General features: G+C 41.0%; 1 protein-coding gene across 1 annotated transcript in view; it reads right to left on the bottom strand.

Annotated features, from left to right (window-relative positions):
* The window catches only part of crb2b (crumbs cell polarity complex component 2b), a 42,509-nt gene that overhangs the window by 6,260 nt on the left and 12,691 nt on the right, over nucleotides 1-23,558 (bottom strand). Inside the window, exons 2-10 of the mRNA XM_084729300.1 lie at nucleotides 22,020-22,718; nucleotides 20,247-20,442; nucleotides 16,551-16,690; nucleotides 14,160-14,345; nucleotides 13,967-14,080; nucleotides 7,529-8,482; nucleotides 5,252-5,790; nucleotides 4,111-4,276; nucleotides 763-1,624 (exon numbers count right to left, since the gene is read on the bottom strand). Coding sequence (XP_084585426.1) covers nucleotides 763-1,624; nucleotides 4,111-4,276; nucleotides 5,252-5,790; nucleotides 7,529-8,482; nucleotides 13,967-14,080; nucleotides 14,160-14,345; nucleotides 16,551-16,690; nucleotides 20,247-20,442; nucleotides 22,020-22,718 — 3,856 coding nt within the window. The remainder of the gene's footprint in view (nucleotides 1-762; nucleotides 1,625-4,110; nucleotides 4,277-5,251; nucleotides 5,791-7,528; nucleotides 8,483-13,966; nucleotides 14,081-14,159; nucleotides 14,346-16,550; nucleotides 16,691-20,246; nucleotides 20,443-22,019; nucleotides 22,719-23,558) is intronic.

Here is a 23,558-nt window from a genome sequence, read left to right as displayed (position 1 = left end):
TTGGAGTAAATAATTGTGATCTTAAAGAGACAGTTCACCAAAAAATACAAGGTAAGTTTTACAAGATAGTTATGATGTGAGTTACAGAGTTTTGGAGATATAGACCATAGAGATGTCTGCCTTCTCTCCAATATGATTATGACTAGATAGCACTCAGCTTGTGGTGCCATAAAATACATTTGAAAAAAGTCTATCTCCAAAAATCATGACTCAGTTATCAAGATAATTCACAGACCTTGTTGTGAGCAATTTCATGTAGGAACTACTTTCTTTCTACTTCCGCCAACCGTATCATCCCCCCAGCTATCTTGGGTGGTGTTAACGTTATGGTTCAGCCAAGGAGGGCACCATTAATTTTTACATGACCATAATGTAAACTTCCTTCTGCGCTGTGATACAGTTAGCAGGTGTATTTTGGTAGTTAGCCGGTCCCATTATACTGGAGTGAAGACAGACATCTCTACAGCTGATATCTCCAAAACTCTGCAGCTCATGCTAAGAAAAGTCTAGATGGATAAACAGCACTACAAGTAAGACACAATACAACAGATCATCAGATTTAATTGATACTGAAGTATTTCCTTATTGCTAAATCCAACTACATAGCCGGTACAAGGATGTGGAACAATTTTAGTATATCTGTCACTATGTTTCAGATTTTTTTTCTTGTAAATTTGTGACTTTAATCTCAGAGAATATCTTTTTTTTTCTTGTAAATTTGTGTAAAATGTGCTGTAGAGAAACAGGAGAGTGTGTACTCACTGGCACCGCTTGCCCACATATCCAGCAGGACACAAACAAGTGTGTGTCCCCACCGTCTCCACGCAGGTTCCTCCATTCACACAGTTGAACTCCAAACAGTTATCCACCTCATCCCGACAGTCTTTCCCCGTGTATCCGGGCTCGCAGTCACACTGGTAGTCTGCCATCAGGTCTTTACACGTCCCATAGACACAGGGATCTGAAGAACACTCATTGATCTCCACCTCACACAGTTCCCCCTCCCATCCTGGACTGCAGCTGCAGTTAAACTCATTAAACTGGTCCTGACAGACACCCTGATTGAGGCAGGGCTGGGAATCACAGATGGGTGTGCCTTGGCACCCTATGATTGGCTCGTGACCACCCAGTCTGGAGAATTGGCTCACCTGAGGGGCCTCTGGTACCTTTATGAGCGGCAGGTAGACTCCGCCCACTCTCACCTCGCCTAAACACCCAGTGTATTTCTCAGCCAGCCACAATTTGGTGTCATTGAGGAAGTTGAGGTTGCCACCGACGCCGAAGCTGCCACCTACTCTCTGCCCGTCTACAGTGAGGCGCCAGCGAGACACCGACCGTGTGGTATCGACCATGGTCAGCTGGATTCGATGCCACGCTCCATCCGCAACAGTCCTGTCGCTGGTGAAGGCCAGCAGCTCCGCACTCGCACCGCTGTCCATTTTGACCAGCAGGGAGGAGTTGAGCAGACCCACACAGAAGACCTCAGCTCTGCTGGAGGCTCGCAACAAGATCCCATTTGTGTCCCGTGTCCGTATATCCATGGTGATGTTGGTGACAGGGCTCAGCAGGGAGCTGTTGGCAAAATACTGCAGAGCGTTGTCCTGAAAGATGGCTTCAGTTAAACCTGTGGGAGCAGGAGATCATGTGAGCAGGTCTGGAAAGTTACTCAAACAAACAATTGTGTGCTGAATCAAAAGTAAGAGTAAATTTTAGATGTAGATGTACTGATTGGATCTGCTGTCTTTGGAGTACGCCATGGTGTCAGGTTCAGATACGTTACAGCATAGCTGGTAGCTCTCTAAATCAAATTAAAACAACTGTTCAAACTGAATCCACTGCTGTAGCTGCTCACTACTGACTTTATTCTTATCACATCCTATCTGTATAGTAATGTTAAAGGGACAGTGTGAATTGCATACACAATTAGTGTATCCACCTCACTTTTATTGCAGTTTATTTTGCTGATTCAGTTTGAGTCTCTAATCCAGAAGCTCTACAATTATCATAAAAAGACTTGTTTATCAGCTGGCTGTCACAACTGCTAACACATTAGTCGAGCATAAGCAATGAAACAAATGACATTATCTAACAGCAGTCTTATTTTCTCGATCTTTCTGACATTAGCAAGACAAAGAATGAGATATTGCTCTTTTTTGCAGTTACTACATCAGTATATCACTGTTACAGGGGCGCTCTTTCACTCGTGGTTAAATTACCCATGATAATGCAGCCCGGTTTAATGCTAAAGCATACGATAGACCCACCAACCCCATGACATATACAGTAGCTTGAAGAGAACAAATATGAAAGTGCCATACTATCAGTAATGATGGGGGCAAAGGATGAATGTAGTATAAAGAGCAGGAAAATCTGCATGACAAATGACTTTCACACAGGTTTGATTCCTGTGGGAAACCAACAGTAAAAGTTGATTGTTTTAAGGATGTAGTTATTGTTACTCAAATCATGAGGTTTTCCTAAACCAGACCAAGTAGTTTTGTTGCCTAACTCTAACAAAATTGTGACTGTCACCTGAAACATTTCTCAGCAAACGTTTTGTTGGAAAATCAAACCAGAATCACTGCTAACTTTGTTTACTTTTTACACTGAGGTGAGGCAAAATGTGACACTGTCACGGTGGTCTTATCTGATTGTCTATTACACACTTTGGCGTTATTCCAGGTTGGATGACATGTTGAAAGTTATTTTCTTAGACTGGGCTTTGGGACTATATATAAATGAAAGCCAGCAGTACAAAAAGATGTTTACCAGGCTCATGTCTAATGTGCCTAATGTGTCTAATCCATATAATAGAGAGTAAATATCAGGAAATTTCACTTTCCTGTGAAAGTGTGCTGTGCTGTGCTGACTTTGTCCATTCTTCTTTTAATAATCTGTCTTCACAAAGTTCATGTGAATGCAACAGTAAATCAATGAAGTATTCTTTCAATAGAAATGTTTAAAATTAATATGCCCCTCTTAAAGGTGTAATATAAAAGAACTGGCAACCTGTTGAATTCATACTCCAAACAACTAGGGGGCAGCATAGACAAGCTTCAGTGCAACGTCATCATGAAAGACAAACAAACAGATGCAACTCTGAAATGGCATTTTATGACTGAATCAGCAAGGATGTACAAAATGTTGATTTGAACTGTTGACTATAATCTTTCACCAGCTATCAAAGCCATTTTGCTTTTTGAATGTGCGCACATCCTGTGACAATTGTAATCAAGAGACACATCTATATCACCGGAGTAACCACTAACTGCGTCTTATTGAAGCTGTACTAATTAGTAGTGAGAGTTGGTCTTAGGCTTGAGGAATGGGGACCTAGCGGGGGTTGCTGGCAAGGTCATCAGAACCAGAGCTGGAAGAGCAAGCAACCGGATCAGGCCCACCAGCCTCCCAGTACAGAGCCAGACTGACTGAGGCCAGCTTTACAACAGGGAATACAGTACAAAAGTAATTTACAGCAGCTCTGACCAGGACTCTGACTCTTTAAACCATCAAGACATGGCAAGGACAGGAGAGGCATGAAGCGGGAAAGGAGCAGGAGGGAGTTCGACTATCAATCAGCGCCTTCTTGTGGAGGCCTGTACAGCGGTTACCAGGTCAGCGCTGGGTACTAGTAGCAAAACCCAGCAAGGAAACCATGTTGGTGTTGTTTGACCAAGAGCAGATTGGACACTACAGTGACTCACCATCACCTTTTGAGGCACAAAGTGGTATTATGAGAAAGGATGGGCCAGTGCTAGCTGGTTTTTGAATATTTTACTACATTTCTTACATATTGTATATCTACTTCTAACACAGTCAGTTGTTGTTTCTGTATTTCAGCGTGGTGTAGGATTATCAGTCTTGCAGTCAGACTCTTGAGGTCATGGAGTTTCTTCCCTCTCTTGTACTAAGGAGTTTTCCCTTTGATGTCAGTGAGGGTCTAAGATTGGCAGGTTGTCCTCACTATCTGATGTTAAATGAACTTTCAGAAACCTTTCCAGACTGCAAGTCAAATTAAGAAATTAAGAGCTAAACAAACTTGACCTGGCCTGACTTGACTTGCCCTTCCTTGATAAAGAGAGTGATAGTCAGTGCCAAAGGATTACTCACACTCATAACCGTCCTGCAGGTCCACACAGCGCACTCCATCAAAACAAGGGCTGTCCACACACCACAAACGTGTCTCGCACAGACGCCCTGAGTAGTTAATGGGACACTCGCACTTGAAGTCATTCCAGGTGACCTGACACTGTCCACTATTGAAACAGGGCTCATCCTGCGCACAGACAAACACAGATGGATGGATTAGATGATCACTTGTAAAATCTCTCACCTGGTGCGACCGCACAGGTAAAAGCTGCAGAGAGGATTGAGCGCTAACAAACAGCTCAAAGGGATTCACAACCAGATCAATGTTAATAGGGTTGAGGCAATACAGTCCAGCCCAGCTATCACTACACTGTTAGCATGGCTAACTAGACTAGATTCCATTCTGAACCAAAATAACTGTTTTGTATGTCCTTTTCACAATAATCAGAGTTCATATTGATGCCGAATTTTCTTTGAAAGATGAAGTGTCTGTTTATGAGATGTAAGAAATTATAAATAATCATGCAGAAGACATCGATGTGTATAACTTTTAAATTGAGCAAAATGTCAATGGAGTTTGGCAGGCAGTGAGACAGCCAATTAACATAAACTCCTGAGTGTTAAATTTCACAGCAGTGGGCTTTTGTTTTCAGAATAACAAGCATTGACAGACAACTGCCAGCTGATCAACTTAAATTCATAGGGATGCACCAATCCTGCACTCCTGCGGAGTTCCTGCAGCCTTCCATGTCTGAGGAGGAGGGGGCAGGGGAACAACACATTTCAATCATAGATAATGTGTTAAACTGGATTAAAATGTATTTAATATACAGTCTATGGGTCTAACTTACTATTTAAATTGCTGTACTCATTTTGGATGGACAATGGCAACACATTGCTCCTTTAAGTTGATTAAATTAAAATATCTTGTATTTATTTTCAGAACACATACAAATTTATGAACATGAGTTCTTCTAACTTGAAATGTGTTGACTTGAAATGATGAGTTGAATGAATGTACAGTACAGAGTTCTAGCAACTCAATAAATAAAGTTTAAGTTTCTAAACAAACACAATTAGCATATTAGCTGACTTGCCAGCATGCATTTGCTGAATAGTAAAAGTGATAATCATACAGCAGACTCCATATTTGTCTCTTTACCTTGCATGTGTCATCACTGTGGCATCCTTGCAGCACGTTCTCCATCCTCGCCTGGTAAACTTCCAGCCCCTCTGACTGGTCCTCAGTGGTCAGATGCTTGTGGTCCAGCCGAATGTCCTGCAGGCAGCCCTTGAAGTGTCCACCCCAGGCGTTCATGCTCTTGCCTGCAGGGAGCCCTCCAACATACGCCACATCCCCCGCCTCTACGCTCACGTTCCCTAAGGCACGGCTATTCCCTGCTTTGGGAAAGACCACATGGCCGTAGTGCACCTTTACGGTCACCAGGTTATTGTTGCCGTCAGTGACGAACTTGGCCTCAGATAGCAGTGTTGTGTGAGGGCTGTAAATAGCAACAGTGCCCTCCTTCAAATAGATCGTCAGGTAAGGCTTTCCCTCGCGGTGGAGCTGCAGGAGCAGACCATTGTGTTTGAGGGAGCGCATTGAGAAGGAGATGGTGAAGTTCTCTCCGTGGGTTTCTGAGATGTTGAAGATGGCGTAGCTGGTGGTGTTCTCATGACCAAAGGTCCACGATGGATACTCTAAGGTGGGGGTGGGAAGCACATCATTGTCAGTATCTTACCTCAACACACCAGCACATGCTACGCCTGTATTAGCATTGCTTAACTTTGGTTTCCTTAAAGGGGCACTACAATATCAAACTCAGCCAGTTTTTGATAACACTTTGTTTGAAGGGGTGTGTTTGAGACCAACCTGACACTGTCATAACTAGGGCTAAAAAAATACGATACTGGGACTCTTAAAGTGACATCAATACCAATAGAGTACTTCATTTGATACCTTTTTTGTAAAAGCTTCTTCTTTGTGAAGAATGCTTCAGTGATTAGCCATTTTTTTCGAGACCTGGGTACCAAAAAGTATCATTTGAGTGGAGAACTTTCAATACTACTGGGTACAAGGTTATTCCAATCGATACCCTAAAAGTATTGAGTACCAATACCCAGTCCTCATCATAACCAGAGGAAATGATATAACACCTTAATGAACGTTTATGACTGTTGTCATTCAGTCAACTATGTAATCTTTAATACAAAGTTGACATTGTTTGAGATGCCTTTGTTATGACAAGTTGACATGATCATGACATTATATTGCCATGTGTGGTTGGTTTTGACATTGGCTGTCATAAGACGAATATAATTGTGTCAAGAATATTTTCTCAGTCACAGTGATACATTCTAAACTTGACATAAAGATCTGATTAAGTGTTAATGCACTGTGAAATGCTTCTCATTTTTGACTTTTCATAAAGATGTAATTAAAGTTAAATTCAAAGTTCAATGACAGAGTGCAGTACCAAGTTGATTTAGCTAACAGTTAGCTAGTTTACTTGTTGCTAAAGTAGACTAACCACTATCTGCTAGCTATTGTAACCAAGCCAAGCCTGAAAAAAAAACAAAAAAAACATGTCTGTACTGTCAAACTGGCCACTGTCGGTTACATGGGCTGTGTTCAGTCCAGGTACAGTTGTCCTGTATTGAGATGGAGATAACTTCCAACTTCAATGACATTTGAAGTTGCACAAAGAACATTAAGTCAAGACTATTATTAACATTGTTTGCAAGCTAATGTTTAGCTAACATGAGCTTGAAAGCTAAGTAACCTTGTACATCAATGATGCTTGAAATTCACTGTTACATTACAACTTGTACAGGACTTAAAACTCAATGTTTAGGACTTAGGAAAGGACTTGGGACTTCATTGTCTTGTGTTGGGACTTGAGACTTACTTGTGACTTGCAAAACAAAGACCCTGTCCCATCTCTGGTAAACACTAGGCATATTGACTTGCTGCATTCTTAAATTTATATTACTATATGTGGTATATGTTTTGTTTTCAATTTACCTCATAATTTGATTAACCAAACATGGAGTTTTGCATGACAGCAGCTCCAAACAGCAGTGAGAGCTACATCTACAAAGTGGAGGAAGTAAAGAAGCTCAGACTTTGATACATCCAGCTCTGTCTGGACCGAGTGTTTGCTGAGTCCTCATTAGGAGAGCGTTTAGATTCCGTTCATACAATTTTTTGTCATACCCTCAACAAAAAACAGAACCATCACTTAAGTACTGGCTGTAGGGTGGGAATTCCACCTACTACAGAATCATAAAAACACCTCCTCCTACGCATAGACTTCAAGACTCCCACTTTGCTCACTAGGCACAAATTAATCTATCCAGTGATCCGTAAAAAGTGTTTTTGCTGTAAAAGTAAAGTGTCTTCCTGCAATCCTATAAGGTGTACTATAGATACTCTCACCTTTCTCACAGCTTTCTCCGAAATACGGCCGACGACATGTACAGCTGGCACTAACCCACATGTCCACACACTGCCCACGTTGCATACACGGGTCATCCTGACACCAATCTTTTTTGCTGCATCCCAGTTCCAAGCCCCGGTTCTCCTCTCTGATGAGGTCCTGAGGCAGGAGCATCTTATGGTCAACTTCAAGGTCTTCCATGCAGCCGATGAACCCCTTCCCACTGGATGTATGGGCTAAATATTCTTGCGGTGCCCCCCCAACATAGATCTGATGAAAGGAGCTGGGCTGGAGGAAGATCAGATCGTTGTAACCCTCATTCTTCACCTGGCACTCTTCCTCACAGCCGGGTCCTTTTACAAGCAGGACCAGCCTCTCGTCCATGGTCACGGTAACCTGGTGCCACTCTCCATCATTGACTGTACCAGGGTATGTGACCTGGAGCATCTTCCCTGACTTCACCCTGGCCTGAAGGGAGCCTCCCACAAGCTCCAGGGATATGAAGCGCTCTGTAGTGCCCCGGTAGTACAGCACCATGTTGGGTAAAGTGCTCTTGAACCTAAGCTGCATGTGGAGGCCATGACTGTGCTCTTTAGTCTCTCGTTTTGTCCTGTTTTCCAAAACAGGCAGCTGCATGTGAACATAGCCCTCAGAGTTGAAGGAGAAGGTAGTGGAGGTGTTGCAGCGACCTCCGGTCCAGCCGGGGGGACACTGGCAGGTGTAGTCGTGCTGCCTGTCGTCGGTCAGCACAGGGACACAGTCTGCTCCATGTTGACACTCGTGCTGCTGGCAGCCGATCAGGAGGACGTCACAGTCTCGCCCACCCCAGGGCTCCCGGCCAGGCTCTGGCACGGGGCAGTCACACCTATAGGAGTTGGCACCGTCTTTGCACGTGGCACCATTCTGGCAGGGATTGCTGTCACACTCGTTAATGTCCACCTCGCAGTGGACACCTGCATGGACAGAAACATATGATTAGTACTAAAACTTACTTTAACAATGCAGTTTTTGCTTTTTATTGCCAAAGTTTCATGCTGGTGGTTGTCTGTGTCTAGGAGCTTTTCTTTTTTTCATTTTTTACTTGGCTACATTGTAAATGAGGTCTCTATCTCAAGTTATTGCCTCCCTGCAGCCAAAGCACATGCTTCACATGGATCACAATGGAAGTCATATTTGATCTAACAATTTAAATCTGGTTAATCAATGAAAGAACAAAGGTTCTGGCCTTGGAAAGTCAGACTACTACAAATGACTTGAATTAGATACAGAGGTCAGCGTGCACACGGACAGATGAACATGCAGATTTGATTGAGGGAAAGCATGATTTCCCATGTCACTCTCATTTGCAGATGAGGAAATGACTAGTGGAAATATCCATTAAATGCACAATTAGAGGTGAATTAGATTTCCTTAACACAATTAAACCAGTGTCTGTCATACTGATGACATCAGCTAGACATATTGCACTACTTGCCCGTCAGACAAACTTGTCACACACACCCTGTGCCAGAGTTACAGTCTCTGTGCCTGGTTTCAGTAGTCGGAGTTGCCTCATCAAACCGCATTCAACATTAAGCCCTGGCAGCAGCAGTCAACTTGCATTAACATAGTCCTTTAAAATACTCTACAGCCAAGGAACCTTAAAGCTGTTCGTGCTCTCTTTGCCAAGTCTCCACCCTCATACACAAGCACGCAACTTTGTTAATGTAGCATTAAAATGCTGTACCATACTGTACCTGTCAGCCACCAGGGCCCACAGCAGCAGCAGCAGCACAACAGCAGCAGCAGCATCAACCTGCTTCCAGCCATGATCCACTGAGTCAACAGCCAACACACTCCTCACACTGCTGGGTGACAGGAGTGACACAACCAGGTCCTCTCTCCCGCTCTCTCTGTCTTTAAGCTTACAAAGCACAAAGTGCCTCCACTCCTCCACTCTGTACCAGGCAGACAGGCAGGAGTGATCACAAGACAAACCCTGCCTACCTCTTCTTTTCCTCCCTCTCTTCCTCCCTCCTCCATCCCTCCCAGAATCCCTCCCTCACGCCCCCTGCGCCTCTCTCCTGTCCGTAGCCCAGCCCTAGCAGAGCGGTAAGCCTCCAGCTGGCTCCTGTCACTGCTTGACAGGAGGAATGCAGTGCTGCAGTCCCCTCCCTGCTCCATGTGTTGGCCTGTGGATGCCCACTAGTGGCAGGAGCTGCTGGAGTGAAGCCACAGGAGGTGCTGCAGGTTCAAGGCTTCAGCACGGCCAGACCTGAGCACGGCTGGACCCATACATGGAGTTGTATGTACTTGCTAGTAAGTCTCATCTAACACTGTGTCTGATTATATCACATTAGATTTATTATTATTTATACTTTATGTTACAGTATCCTCTGGTATTTAGAGATGCAAAGATCCACTTTTATCAGTTCTGATCCAATTCTGATACCTGAATTTGGATATCTGCCAATACAAATACCAATACTGAAATGTTTTCTTTATACACAAGTTACTGTCTTCCTTTTTTGTGTCTTTTCTGAGACTGAAATAGCTTTAAATTAAGGACATATTGACTTACAGCAGGTTCATGGTCCAGTGCAAGCTCAGGCCTGTGCATCTAGCTCATAGAATTATTTTTATATCTCTTGTAGAACTGCTTAATGACAACATTTTGGTTATTTGCATTATTAAATTAAGGAAGTAGTTAAACCTAACAAAACTGTGACTGTAACCTGAAATGTTCCTCAGCAAGCTTTATTTTGAAAGTCTATCTGGGAGTTGCATGTATGTCATATGTCTGTTACATGTTTGGGTCTGATGCCAGGTTGAAGGGGTGAATAGAAAACATGGTGTGTGGACTGACACGTTATGTTACATCTGGACGAGATCATGCGATGGGTCGTGCGTGCCTGTGTGCATGTGAGTGTGACGTAGTAGCTAATCTCTCATACAACTGGGGCCATCAGCCTAAAATGTTTTGTGCATTTTTATGGCTGTATGTTCAAGGACTTCTCATGATTGCAGTGATTCACAATTTTTGAAAAACTTTGACATACCTATACAAAACCTTAACCAACTGTTGACTTCTCACTACTCTTAACCTGCTGGTAGCGTACTTGCCAACCCTACCGATTTTCCCAGGAGACTCCTGTTTTGCATTGCTTTCATTTCATGTCAAAATGACTGCTCTGAAAAAGCTCTTTTTTTCAGATTCACTGAATATGTTCAGTTTCACTCAATTACAAGGTAAAGTACTGGTGTTAGAAAAATACTTAAGTAAAAGTACAAAGTACTTGTCTGAAAAACTAATCAGAGTATTAGTTACTTTTTAACTGTTGATGTTTAATACATTATAAATAGCAGGCATTCAAAGAAAGAGGTTTCTGTTTCTCCAAATTTTTAAATAAATAATTCCCAGCATCCTCTCTTTTCTGCTCAGTGCTCACACTCACCTCTACAGACTAGGGTTGCAAATGTTTGGTTTTCCTTAACTGATAGTTGAAAATGCTAACAACTATAAGTACAAGTCTTAATAATTTCTAAAATACAGAACATCTTTTTTAAAAAAAACTTTTTTCTCATTTTCAAATGTTTTAGTTTCCTTTTTCAACAAATGGCTCTGCCAGACAAAATTGCCACAAAAACATTTCTAGACTACTGATTAAATATTCATGGATACAGTTTTAATTGGTTAAATTCTTGATGCCAATTCCGGACCTGTTTGCAGTCAGATCACCTGACTGGCTGCAAAAATGGAAATAAAAGGTTTGGATATTAATTCAATTACTTGATCAATCACTCAATTATGATTTTGAAAGTACAATTAAAAGTACAGACTTTAAAATCTAATCGTAATAGTACCCAAAGAAACTTCTTCATTACAGTAACTTGAATATTTGTAATTAGTTACTCCCACTCCTGGTTGCTGGTGATGTGATAAGAAACCTGAGGAAGCCACACTGTGAATATAATGGTGCACAGATTTGTAAATTATTAACCCTGCGACCCAGACACTTTTAATCCAAACTGTCCTGCACCAGCCCGCAAAAGCTCAATCAAACTCTAACTGTGTGAGCACGACCCGAGTGCACTGAGGAGGGTTTTATCTATACCAGCTTAACCGTCAGTTATAGTGACGACCACCTCACGCATGTGGAAAGTCAACCTGTTAAGTTAATAGGATCATATTTCTGAGCCATATGGAGTTTTAGTCTTCACTGGCTGCTGAAGTGATGTGTTCAGAGTGTAGAATATCAGAAGAATTTAGGGCAGATCATTTGGGGGGAAAGACCTTGTTTTGCTCAAAATGTTTTGCATGGTGTTTTTTTATTTTCATCAGGCTTTAATTAGGCTCCTAAGCAGCTTTGCAGTAATCTCCCCTCCCCCTGACAAATTTCTTAGAGACCCCCATTTAATGCCCAAGGTGGACGCCTGACATATGGCACCTTTTATTGGCTTTGTTGTTTTCTGCTATGTTCTTCCATACCATATGCCCTCTCATCCCCTCCTCTCCTATCCTCCTCCTCTCCTCATCGTGCAGCCATGATGCCTTCAGCAAATTAGCCTCTCATTTTGTTGATGAGAGCTTTTGGCTGAATTCCTCACTTCTCAGTCCAGATTGTGCGTTTCAAGGTCAGCTTTTGGTGCGGTTCCTCCTGTTTTGAGTGATGCAGTGACAAATCTCCTCTAATGAGGAATTAATACCTTGGCTGGCCATGAGGAATGATCAGCAGGAAGAAGATTAACCCTTTATTGTTTGGCCGAGGAGATTGTGAGCCCTGGTGTGAAGGTTATCTGTCTACATGGGTTCAGTTCACTGCAGATCTGTCTTGTCCCCCACAGGGAAGTGAGGGAACCCAATACAAAACCAATGAAAGATCAAGTCCAAATACAAAGATTACTATTACATTATAACATTATTTCTGTAGAAGAGAGTTGACTTGTGATACATGACAAATTTCAGAGGAACTTGACATTTAATCTAATCTAATAATAATACTTGTTAAACCTTCTTATAAGTTGTCATGCATGATCATAAACATTTATAAAGAGGTTTATAAAGCAATATAAAAGCATTATAATGTTTTATGAATGTGTTTAGAATGCATTATACACATGACCTTCATAGAAAGTGTTACCCTGGTGTCTTTAGTTGTAGTGATGGGTTACACAGCACATTATAACCACCATAACTTTAGCCAGTTATAAAGATACAGAGAACTTCGTGTGCGTATGATAACAAATTTTAAATTCTAAGTTTCTGAAATAGAATAATGTGTTATAAACATCAAAAGTGCTCTATAGCATGACTTTGTAAGCCTTAAAGTGACTGTTCTGTATAAGATCATTAGAAATGGCATGATGTTCGTAAGACAGTATTCCATTTCAGAAATTTAGAATTCATACTCCGTTATGACACGTTCACAAAGTTCTCTGTGTCTTTATCTTTATCTCTCTGTATTTATAACTGGCTAAAGTCATGGTACTTATAACATGCTGTGTAACCCAGGACTTATAACTTAACTTAGTATAAATTATGTCCACCACTTATAATACTTGTTAAGCCTTGTTGTAAGTTGTCATGCATGACTAACAACATTTATAAAGAGTTTTATAAAGCATTATGAATGCATTATAATGTTTTGTGAATGTGCTTATACTGCATTATAGACATGACCTTCATAGAAAGTGTTACCCCAGTGTCTTCAGTGGTAGTGATGTTCATGCCAAAGTGTGTTTGGAAGAAGAATCTGACTCCTGGGTTACACAGCACATTATAACCACTATAACTTTAGCCAGTTAGAAAGACACTGAGGACCTCTTGAATGTGTCATAGCAATTTATAAATTCTAAGTTTCTGAAATGGAATCATGTGTTATAAACATCAAAAGTACTCTATAGCATGACTTTATGAGCTTTAAAGTGACTGCACGTTATAGGTTCATCAGAAATTGTGTGATGTTCATAAGAAAGTATGCCATTTCAGATACATAGAATTCATAATCTGTTATAACACATTAGAGCAGTTCTCTATGTGTCTTTACAACTAGCTAAAGTCATGGTACTTCTAACATTTATAATACTTTTTAAACCTTGTTATAATTTGTCATGCATGATTATAAACATTTAATTTTATAAAGCATTATAAATGCATTATAATGTTTTGAATGTGCTTATAATGCATTATAGACATGATTGATAGAAAGTGTTATCCCAGTGTCTTAAGTTGTAGTAATGTTCATCCTCATTAATTCAGTGTCACAGCTGTACAACTGACCACAAGCTCATGCATCAAGTGTCTGTGAGTGTCAGAAAGTGTCCATCCCTGCCCTGACCAGATCAGTGAGAGTAAGAAGGGACATGGACAGGAGACAACCCTGCAGGGTGTCTCTGGAGGAGGAGCCGCTCTGTTTGGCTTTGTTAGGAGATAAGAGCAGATAAGATGTTTCTCCTACCTGTGAATCCGTCTGGACACACACATTGATAAGAGTTGACCAGATCCTGACAGCTTCCTCCATGCTGACACGGAGCAGACTCACACTCGTCCACGTTGACTGAGCAGTTGTCTCCTGCAAACAGGACATACTGATGAGATTCAGATCCGTGTCCTCATCGCTTCATGATGAGTTAATGAGGCAGTAAACCTACCAGTGAATCCTGGCAGGCAGCGGCAGATGAAGCCGGCCGCCTCTTCATAGCTGAAATTGGCTGTGCTGAGTTCAGGCAGCGCCCAATAGTTCAGGACATCTGACCGCTGGAAACACTCGCCATCATTCTCACAGGGATGCTGCTCACACTCATCTATATCCACCTGGCAGTTCTCGCCTTCATAACCTGGACACACACGCACATATATATATATATTTAAAATCTATTTTAACACAATACTCATCTGCACATAAGTGCATTAAAATAATTATTTGTCACTGTAATCATTTATTGTCCATACAAGCTGTGAAGTGATCCCACTTCCACACATAGACACCAACACATGACACATGTTAGCTAGCAAGCGCTGCCCTCTGCACTGTCAGCTGCACTGGCCGCATAAACGCCTCAGCTGTCAAATTATTTTGAATGAAGCAAGCTGAAAATCCACATTTTGTCTGAGTAAGCCGATTCTGTCAACATGCTTGCATGTGACGACCAAGACAGATTGCTGTGCTGCAGCTGGAAATGATGTTCATGGAACCACAAGGAGGGAGTTCCATAGGAAACAGAGTGTAAGCTGGAAACAGGCCCACTTCATTTGACTTCTGAAGCTGTATATTAGCTTCAGTTGGAGGCATTTTTGCACCAACTTGAAAATGTCCTCACTAGTTCTCGTAACTTTTGAGATACCTTTAGCAGCTTTTTCCAAAAGACCCCAGTGAGTAGTTTGACTTTGGCTGGCCCCTTTTCCCCGCAAAATATGTATAGCCCTCATCAAAAGTTTTTTTTGTTTTTTTTTTTCCCAGAGTAGATTTAGATGCATGTTACCTGTTCAAAATAAGTCCAAACAATAAAGAGTAGCATATAGTTACCACTGACTGCTGCTCACTATACTCTCTGCTGTTAACTACCGTTGGTTGCAGCCAGCCTACTAGCTGGCATTAGCTCAGTCAGCTGTGTAGCTAGAGGCCCTTAGCTGACTCGAGTCTGGCTGGAGACCTGCTGCTCAGCCTCTCAGTGAACATCGCCAGACATGGGCCGGACGTAGCCTTCGAACCTGACGGATGCCAGGTCAACGAGAGGGAACACAGTACCAAGGTGATTTAGAGCAGGACTGTGACAGGAAAGATGGAGAGGAATGAGAGGGAGGTTTCACACCAGAGAGGCAGCGGGGAGCCAGAAGATTTTCACACCTAACAAGCTGGTTTTGGTGAGTTTTGTTTTGTTCCTGTTTAGTTCAAAGTGCAAACAGCCATGTCTTAGTTTGGTAAAAGAGAGAAAATTGAATTTAGAAGGTTGTATTTTTATATTTAATAGGGAAAAAACTTGTAAGAACATATCTTGCTTTGACATGTTGTGACTGCGCCTGCTGAGGCACAAAGTGGTAATCATGATAACTTCAGTAGATATCTCTGCCACACAAGACACAGATGCCTTTGACATAACATGAGAACTGTTAGGCCTACTTTTTCACTTTCTGTTGATGATGTTAGTTAGTTTGAACTAAATTTCTCACCATAACTTACACATTGCATCTTAAAAGTATAATCAGCAACATTTTCCTCTGTATCTGCAGAGATCCTGCTCCCTGCCTGTATTTTCTTATATTTTGTCACTGTATTGTTGTGCTCAGGACATTTCACCAACCCAAAACGCTGGAATGTGACATCCTGATGCATTTAGGAACAGCTCTGACAAATCCTACTGACTCTACCTTTAAAGTTTGTGATGTTACTGATATGCAAATTGGCATGTGATGCCATCTAGCAACTTTTCAAGTAGGCTTTCCTTCTGCTGAGAACAGTTGGCAACACTAACAAGGACTGAATATTGCACAAGGGCTTATAACTAGAATGGACAGATGGAATAACTACAGTGACTAATAGCATACACTAAACACTAATAGCAGCTTAAAGTCTTCAAATCCACCTGTGAAATCTGCACAAGGGATTTTAAGGACACGCACACAACAAAACGCACACACAAATACAGTGATGACAGCAAGAATCCCATGAAGACTGCTGATGTCTGCATCTCTCTGTGTCGCAACGTGCTCATGAATTACTCTTCATAATTCATCACAGGCCTGAAAGATTTAAATAGTGCCATGCTGCTGTTTTCATATAGCTCCACCATAAATATTGATCGGTGCTCTTTAGCCTCTCATCCTCTTAAGTCAAGGGTCAGACCATCCAGCTCCTTTGTTTGCTTGGATTTATGTGCGGGAAACCTCCAGCCTCAGGACGCTTTTTATGTTGGAAAGTTCAAGCTTCTTTTTCTCTCTCTCTCTCTTTTAAGACTCGTGTTTAGCAATAAAGCCCTTGGTGACAGATCACACTGTGATTACATTATGTGAAGGTGTAGAGTTGGTGTCCAGGATGATGTTACCTGGCCAGCAGAGGCACTTGTACTGGTTGATCCCCTCCAGACATGTGGCTCCATGCTGGCAGGGGTCAGAAGCACATTCCAGAATGTCCTCTTCACAGTGGACGCCCATGAAGCCCGTCCCCTCACAGTCACACTCATAACTGGAAAAGACACAAATAAACTGGTCTTATACTGTAACTGTCAATAAGATGAGGTGAATAATTATATTTATACTTTTTGTGCAATTTATCTTTCAATAATTACTGACAGAGATGGGGAGTAACTCAGTAAAAATAGTTTGTTACTGTACATAAGTAGATTTTTCAGATATCTGTATATTTCTACTTTCTACTCCTCACTTTTTCAAAACAGGCTTGTTACTTTGGTTTTAATTCATTTGATTGACATTACTGATTATTTTTATTTTGTATCACTGTTTGCCACCTTCCCAACATCAAGACAGATTTCAACCTACTTGAATTGGACAACAACACATAAAAAAGACAATTTCTTGGTGTATAAATCAGTGCACATCACACACGACAGACATAACAAGAACAAAAACAATGTAAAAGATGTAACAAGATTAAAAATGACATAGACAAAAAAAGCTGTTACAAGACAAAAAGATGTAACAAGACAAAAAAATTAATAAGACAACAAAGATTTAACAAGATGAAACCACAAAGAAGACGCAACATGACAAAAAAGTAACAAGACAAAAAAAACAACGTAAAAGGCGTAACAGGACAAAAGAGACATAACAAGTCAAATAAGACGTAATGACAAAAAGTAGCAAAAAGACAATACAAGACAAAAAACAACATTAAAGATGTAACATGACAAAGCAGACATAACCAGACAAAAACCAACATGAAAACCATAACAAGACAAAAAAGACGCAACAAGATGAAACACATTGTAAGGGATGGCTACTTTTTACTTTTATACTTGCGGACATTTCAAGGCCTATATGACAAAATGTTGTAACAGACGTAACAAGATGAAAGAGACAGAGAAAGAGACCATGAAGAAAAGGTGAGGTCCAGTTAAACAGTCAGTAGAAATGTACTTTAATTACTATAATTTACTTTTATACTTTGAGTACATTTCACAGCCTGTACTTTTTCACTTTTACTGCAGTAAAGAAGTTGAATCAGCTCCTCTTTTTTTTACACAAGTGTCTCTATTTCTACTGTAGTAAAGGCCGTGTGTACTTATGACATGGAATTTCCCTTCACTTCCCAGGATTCTCTGAAGTCAGTAATGACATCATCATGAGGTGATCTGACTAGGAGTACAGTATTACTGTGCCAAACAAACTGTGACAGATTTTGTTGAGAATTTTGATTTACTGGTAGGCTGAGCATGATTGAGTAGCTGAAAGAGACGGAGAGCATGGAGGAGGAAGATGGAAAAGAAAAGAGAAATACTGAAATCTGTGGCAGAGTCAAGGCATGAATTAGTCGCTAAACCAGGCTCTGTGTTAGCTTTATGCCACTGTGAGAAAGGGAAAGGTGAACCCTGGGGCTTCAGCTGTTATGTTTGCCTACATGCCATGCAGGGCTTAATCTGTACATCAGTGATCTAATGATCGGCCAGTCCTGGAGTCTACTGAAAGATCCGGTCTATCAGTAGCAGCAACACTATCATTTGAACAGGGAAAAAGTTTTGTTGAAAAGAAAGTGACACAACATCCCACCATAAAGCACACTTTCAGGTGAAAAGAAACAAACAGAGCCAACGGGGATGGAAAAGCAATGTCAACAATGTTAGGTAACATTACATATGTGGATTTATCTAACGTACATACTTATGATCTTTTACTAGAAGATCTTGAAAGTCTACCCAGACGTTGCATATTTCTTATTGTGGTTAGCTGGGTGTGAGCAGCATTGTTTAAGCTCAGTCACACAATAAAAGCAAGCCTATCATGGCAGCTGACCCTCTGGTGGGTGTGTAGTTGGAACTGTGGGTGGTGTCAAACAAATTCATCTTCCTGTCCAAACATCCATTATTATCCACTGTTTTGTGGGACTTTTTACATCACTTGTCTCATGTTTTTCAACACTTGTCACATGCGTATGCAAAATGCAATCCCCCATCCTCCTGACTCCCTGCTGGTCCAATCACCGTCACCACCAGGTATTCTCTCCACCTCCATCTGTCTAATGACTCATCACAATGACTGACGTAAGTGGATTAATTCTTATCCCTGGTCAACTTTAATGTCTGCCGTGCAGACAGACGCAGCACACTGCTGGATGACACATCGGCCTCACCAGGCTCAACCTGACAGGTAAATATAAACAGACTAATAACCAACAGCCTGTAGAAAGTCTTATAGAAATTTACATTAATCATGTATACTGATTATACATGTGATAAGAACATAATCTCTTACAAACACCAGCCTAACTCAATGTATGGACTGCATACAGAAGGGAAGTAACTAATTACAAATACTTTGTTATTGTACTTAGATTTTTCAGGTATCTGCATTTTACTTGAGTATTTCTTTTTCAGACAACATTTTAATTTTATTGCCTACATGTCAACAGAAAAATCTGTACTTTCTACTCCTTATATTCTCAAAAACAATGTAAAAAGACGTGACAAGACAAAATTTACATAAAAGATGTAACAAGATGTAAATGGTGCAAAGCTCGTAACAAGATGACAATGAAAACAGATGAAAATGACTAACAGACATAACAAGACGTAAAAGGTATAGCAAGATAAGTACAACGTAACAAGACAAAAATAACACTAAAGACATAACGAGGACAAACGTAACAAGATGGCAAAGATCTAACACAACAAAAATGGCCTAAAATACATAACAAGACAAAAACAACATGACAATAACAAGACAAAAACTACATAAAAGATATAACAAGACAACAGATGTAACAAGACGTAACAAGACAAAAATTACATACCAGGTTGAAAACAACGTAACAATAAATAACAAGATGTAAATTACATAAAAGACATAACACGATGACAAAGATGACACCAGACAAAAATTACATACCAAGAATAAATAAAAAAATGAAAATTACATAAAAGGCATAACAAGACAACAAAGATGTAACAAGACAAATTTAATGTAACAAGATGAAAATTTCATAACAGGACGAAAATGATGAAACGCTAAATAACAAAATGAAAATGATGTGAAAGGCATGACAAGATGAAATAGATGTAACTAGACAAATATGACGTAACATGACAAAAACGATGTAACAATAAATAACAAGATGACAAAGATGTAACAAGACAAAAATTACGTAAAAGACGTGACAAGAAGACAACAGCATAACAAGAGGAAAACAAAGTAAAAGATGTAATAAGACAGAAACAACATAACAGACAGAGAGGGAGACTCAACAGCAGAGAAAAGGTGAGGTTCAGTTCACTTTGAGCAGAAACAGTCAGAAGAAATGTCCTTCACAGAGCAACTTTTTACTTTTATACTCAAAAGCCTGTACTTTTTTACTTTTACTTGAGTAAATTAGTTGAATCAGTACTTCTACTACTTCTACTTTTTACACAAGTTTCTGTACTTCTGCTTAAATACAGAGCTTGTGTACTTTTTCCACCTCTGATTGCATATCAGAAACCAAGCCATTCTAAGTGCAGTGAACTTGTATCTGTAGGTATGCACACACAGACAGTATGAACGTGTGTGTGTGTGTGTGTGTGTGATCCTACCTGTTGACCCCATCGATGCACTTGCCCTCGTTCAGACAGGGCATGCTGGCACATTCATCAATGTTGACCTCGCAGTCTTGGCCCTGGAAGCCGGCCATGCACTCACACGTGTACGTGGCGATGTGGTCTCGGCAGGTGGCGCCATTCTGGCAGGGATTCGCCTCGCACTCATCGATCTCCACCTCACAGTTAATCCCTGCAGGGGACGGAACAGGGATGGCAGCAGGCCAAGGCGTGAGATTGGCAACACACCTAATTATCTTAGCACACGTTCAGATACAACACAATAAGAGTGGAGCTGCCAGGAGCTCACTGATACATGATAATGCTACTTAAACACAGCCGTCCTCCTCTGTTCATACAGTTAGTGGGAGAAAAACAAATACAAGCACAAATAAAGCAATATGCTGCACTGACTGTACTACACACTTAAAATAAGCATAGCGTAGAAGCAGAGCATATTGACCAGTATGGGTTTTATAAAGTCTGAATCTTGAGCCTTGATTTTTTAGCCCATACTTTCACACATTTTGGCAAACTGCCATCATTAAAAGTTAATTATCTATAAGCATTTCCTGATAGTAATGTACCCAGGGATCTCCAGACAACTATCACTAAAAAAACATCAACCTATGATGATTCTTGTGATATTTTCTATTTCGGAGCAGGTTTATGGATGTGTATTTATGACGGACACTGAGATAATAATATCCTCTGAAAGTGTAAATCACACTAATCTAAACATGTGATTCTGTCATTTTTGCTTGTGCATTATTAGAACATTTTATTTATTCAGATCTCTTGTAATGTTTCCAATAAAAAACAATAAAAATCTGATAAAGAGGAATCACATCTAGGCCAAACTGCGCACACGTGTTGTGTGATGAGTTGTACCCAGAGAGCGGGGTGATTTTTGTTTGCACTTGTTCAGAAAGAGAGAGAAAATGAAAAGAAGAGAGTGCACATCATGGTGTTTAACATCAAACTTTCATGAGCACTTGAGTTCTTTTTTTTATGTGGTGGCTTTTCCATCTCTCCTACACATTAAACTGAAGAGTTATCCACTGAAATACAGCACAAGCATTAATGACAGAGCATAATTCCTAACCACACAGATGCTTGGGGGCGCAGTTTGACAGTAACTGATTGAAATGGACCGTGGATGATTGAAATATCGCATGCAACAAAATGTTTCTGCAGGCCATCATTGGCCCACAGGCAGCACTTTGTGAGAGTTTAATTTAGGGTGTGTCCAGCTCCACTTGTGCTGGTCTAAAGGTGCATAATCTGCAGCAAAGTAAGGCACAGGTTGCAAGGGGATTGTATTTAGGCTCTTCACACTGTTACTTTCTGCTTCACTAGATAAGGGGCACACTGCTCCCTGTATTGCTTCTGTATTGGCCATTTCCAATTCAGGAACACTATCCCCCCTACAGTTTGCTGTGGGACAGTTTTAGTAATTTGATTCAACATAAATTTATTTAGGAATGAGTTTTTGTTAAATTAAAAAATGATCACAAACTTACTGCCACACACTGAACTTTGGCCTTTTAGCCACTGAGGGCTGCCCTGTTTACCCTCTTATGGTAATCCAGCTTTGTGTTTAAGTGCTAGTGTCTCATAATTGGATTGCTGTTTAAGTTTTTTTTTTCAGCCTGAAGTGAATAAAAATTCTGAGAGAATCAGTGAATACTGGAAACCTGAGATGATGAAATGTATTCAGATCAAATGTCAGCTCACGAGCCAAGAATCTCTGATCAAATATGGTCTGACCTTTGAAGCCTGGAGCACAGTCACACCTGTAGTGGTCCACCTCGTCCACACACGTGCCGTTGTTCTGACAGGGTCTGGAGGCACACTCGTTGATGTCCAGGTCACAGTGGTATCCTTGGAATCCAGGCACACAGAAACACTGGTAGGCGTTGACACCGTCTTTACAGATGGCTCCGTTCTGACATGGCTCAGACTGGCATTCGTCGATGTTCTCCTCACAGTTGGTCCCCTGGTACCCAGCAGCACACTGGCAGTGGTGCCCGGTGTCGGGGATGTCCATACAGATGCCTCCATTCTGGCACGTTTCCTCTGAACAGACGGTCACGTTGTCCTGACAGTCCTCTCCTCCCAGTCCAACGGGACAGTGGCAGGAGTAGCTGTTGACTCCATTGACACAGTGGGACCTGATGCCTGTGCAGGGGTTACTCTGACACTCGTCCACGTCCTCGGTGCAGTTGAGGCCTGTGAAGCCGTCGGGGCAGTGGCAGGTGAACTCATCAGTCCCGGGTGTGCTGGTGCAGTTGGTGCACCATTGCTCCATGATACAGGCATCGTACAGCTCGTCACAGTGTTTGCCCATGTACCACACCGGTCCTTTGGGGCACAGGCACACATAGTCACCAAGGTTGTCCAGACATGTGCCACCATTGTTGCAGGGAGATGATAAACACTTGTCTGCTGCTGCTGTGCACAGTAGGCCTGGAATGGAACACAAAATTACAATTAACAATGCAATAGGTGACATTTATCTAAAAAATCAATCTTTTTTCCAAGCGTAAATTCTAAACTGGGATAGAGATGGGGTGAAGAATTGCAAAAAATGTTCATCTTGTTTCTTTGTGCTAAATTCCTGTGTAGGGTGTGTATACACAATATTTTACATGCATTTGCATGTAAAAAATAAGTCTAACATTTTTTTCCCCTTTGCTTGAAGGGGAAATGAAAAATACTTATTTTCTCTATCAGCCAAAGAGATATCTGCCTTCTTTCCAATATAATGAGACTAAATGGCACTGGCACACCAAAAAATGCATACAAGTATTTCAAAAATAGTGTCTCTTTCCAAAAACCATGACCTGGTTACTCAAGATAACACGGACCTTGCTGTCAGCAGTTTCATGTTGGAACTACTTAGTTTTGGTAGATTCTGAAATAGATGAAGTACATGAAACTGCTCACAACAAGGTTTGTGGATTATCTTAAGTAACCAGGTCATGAGTTTTGGAAAGAGACACTATGTTTTTGAATTTTTCAATGACACAACTGTTGCCAGGGGCAAAGCAGCTATCTCCAAAACACTGTAGCTATAACACCAAAATACTATAGATGGATCAAAAGCACTACAGGCCAGAGGATAGATATGTATTTGTAATTTTGGGGTTAACCGTCCCTTAAACACGGCAATGTATTGCTGCCATGCCAAAGAAACAAAAACGGATCAGTATCATGTTAAAATATGAAGAGTTTATTGTTCTAACATGATGCATTAACAATAGTTATACAAACAATAAATAGCTTATTGTTATAACTTAATAATTT

The sequence above is a fragment of the Lutjanus erythropterus genome, chromosome 10 (assembly GCF_056507025.1).
Source record: "Lutjanus erythropterus isolate fLutEry1 chromosome 10, fLutEry1.hap2, whole genome shotgun sequence".
In the NCBI taxonomy this organism is placed as follows: domain Eukaryota; kingdom Metazoa; phylum Chordata; class Actinopteri; order Lutjaniformes; family Lutjanidae; genus Lutjanus; species Lutjanus erythropterus.
Note: the sequence above shows the minus strand (reverse complement) of the source record. Positions and strands in the feature narration are given on the sequence as shown.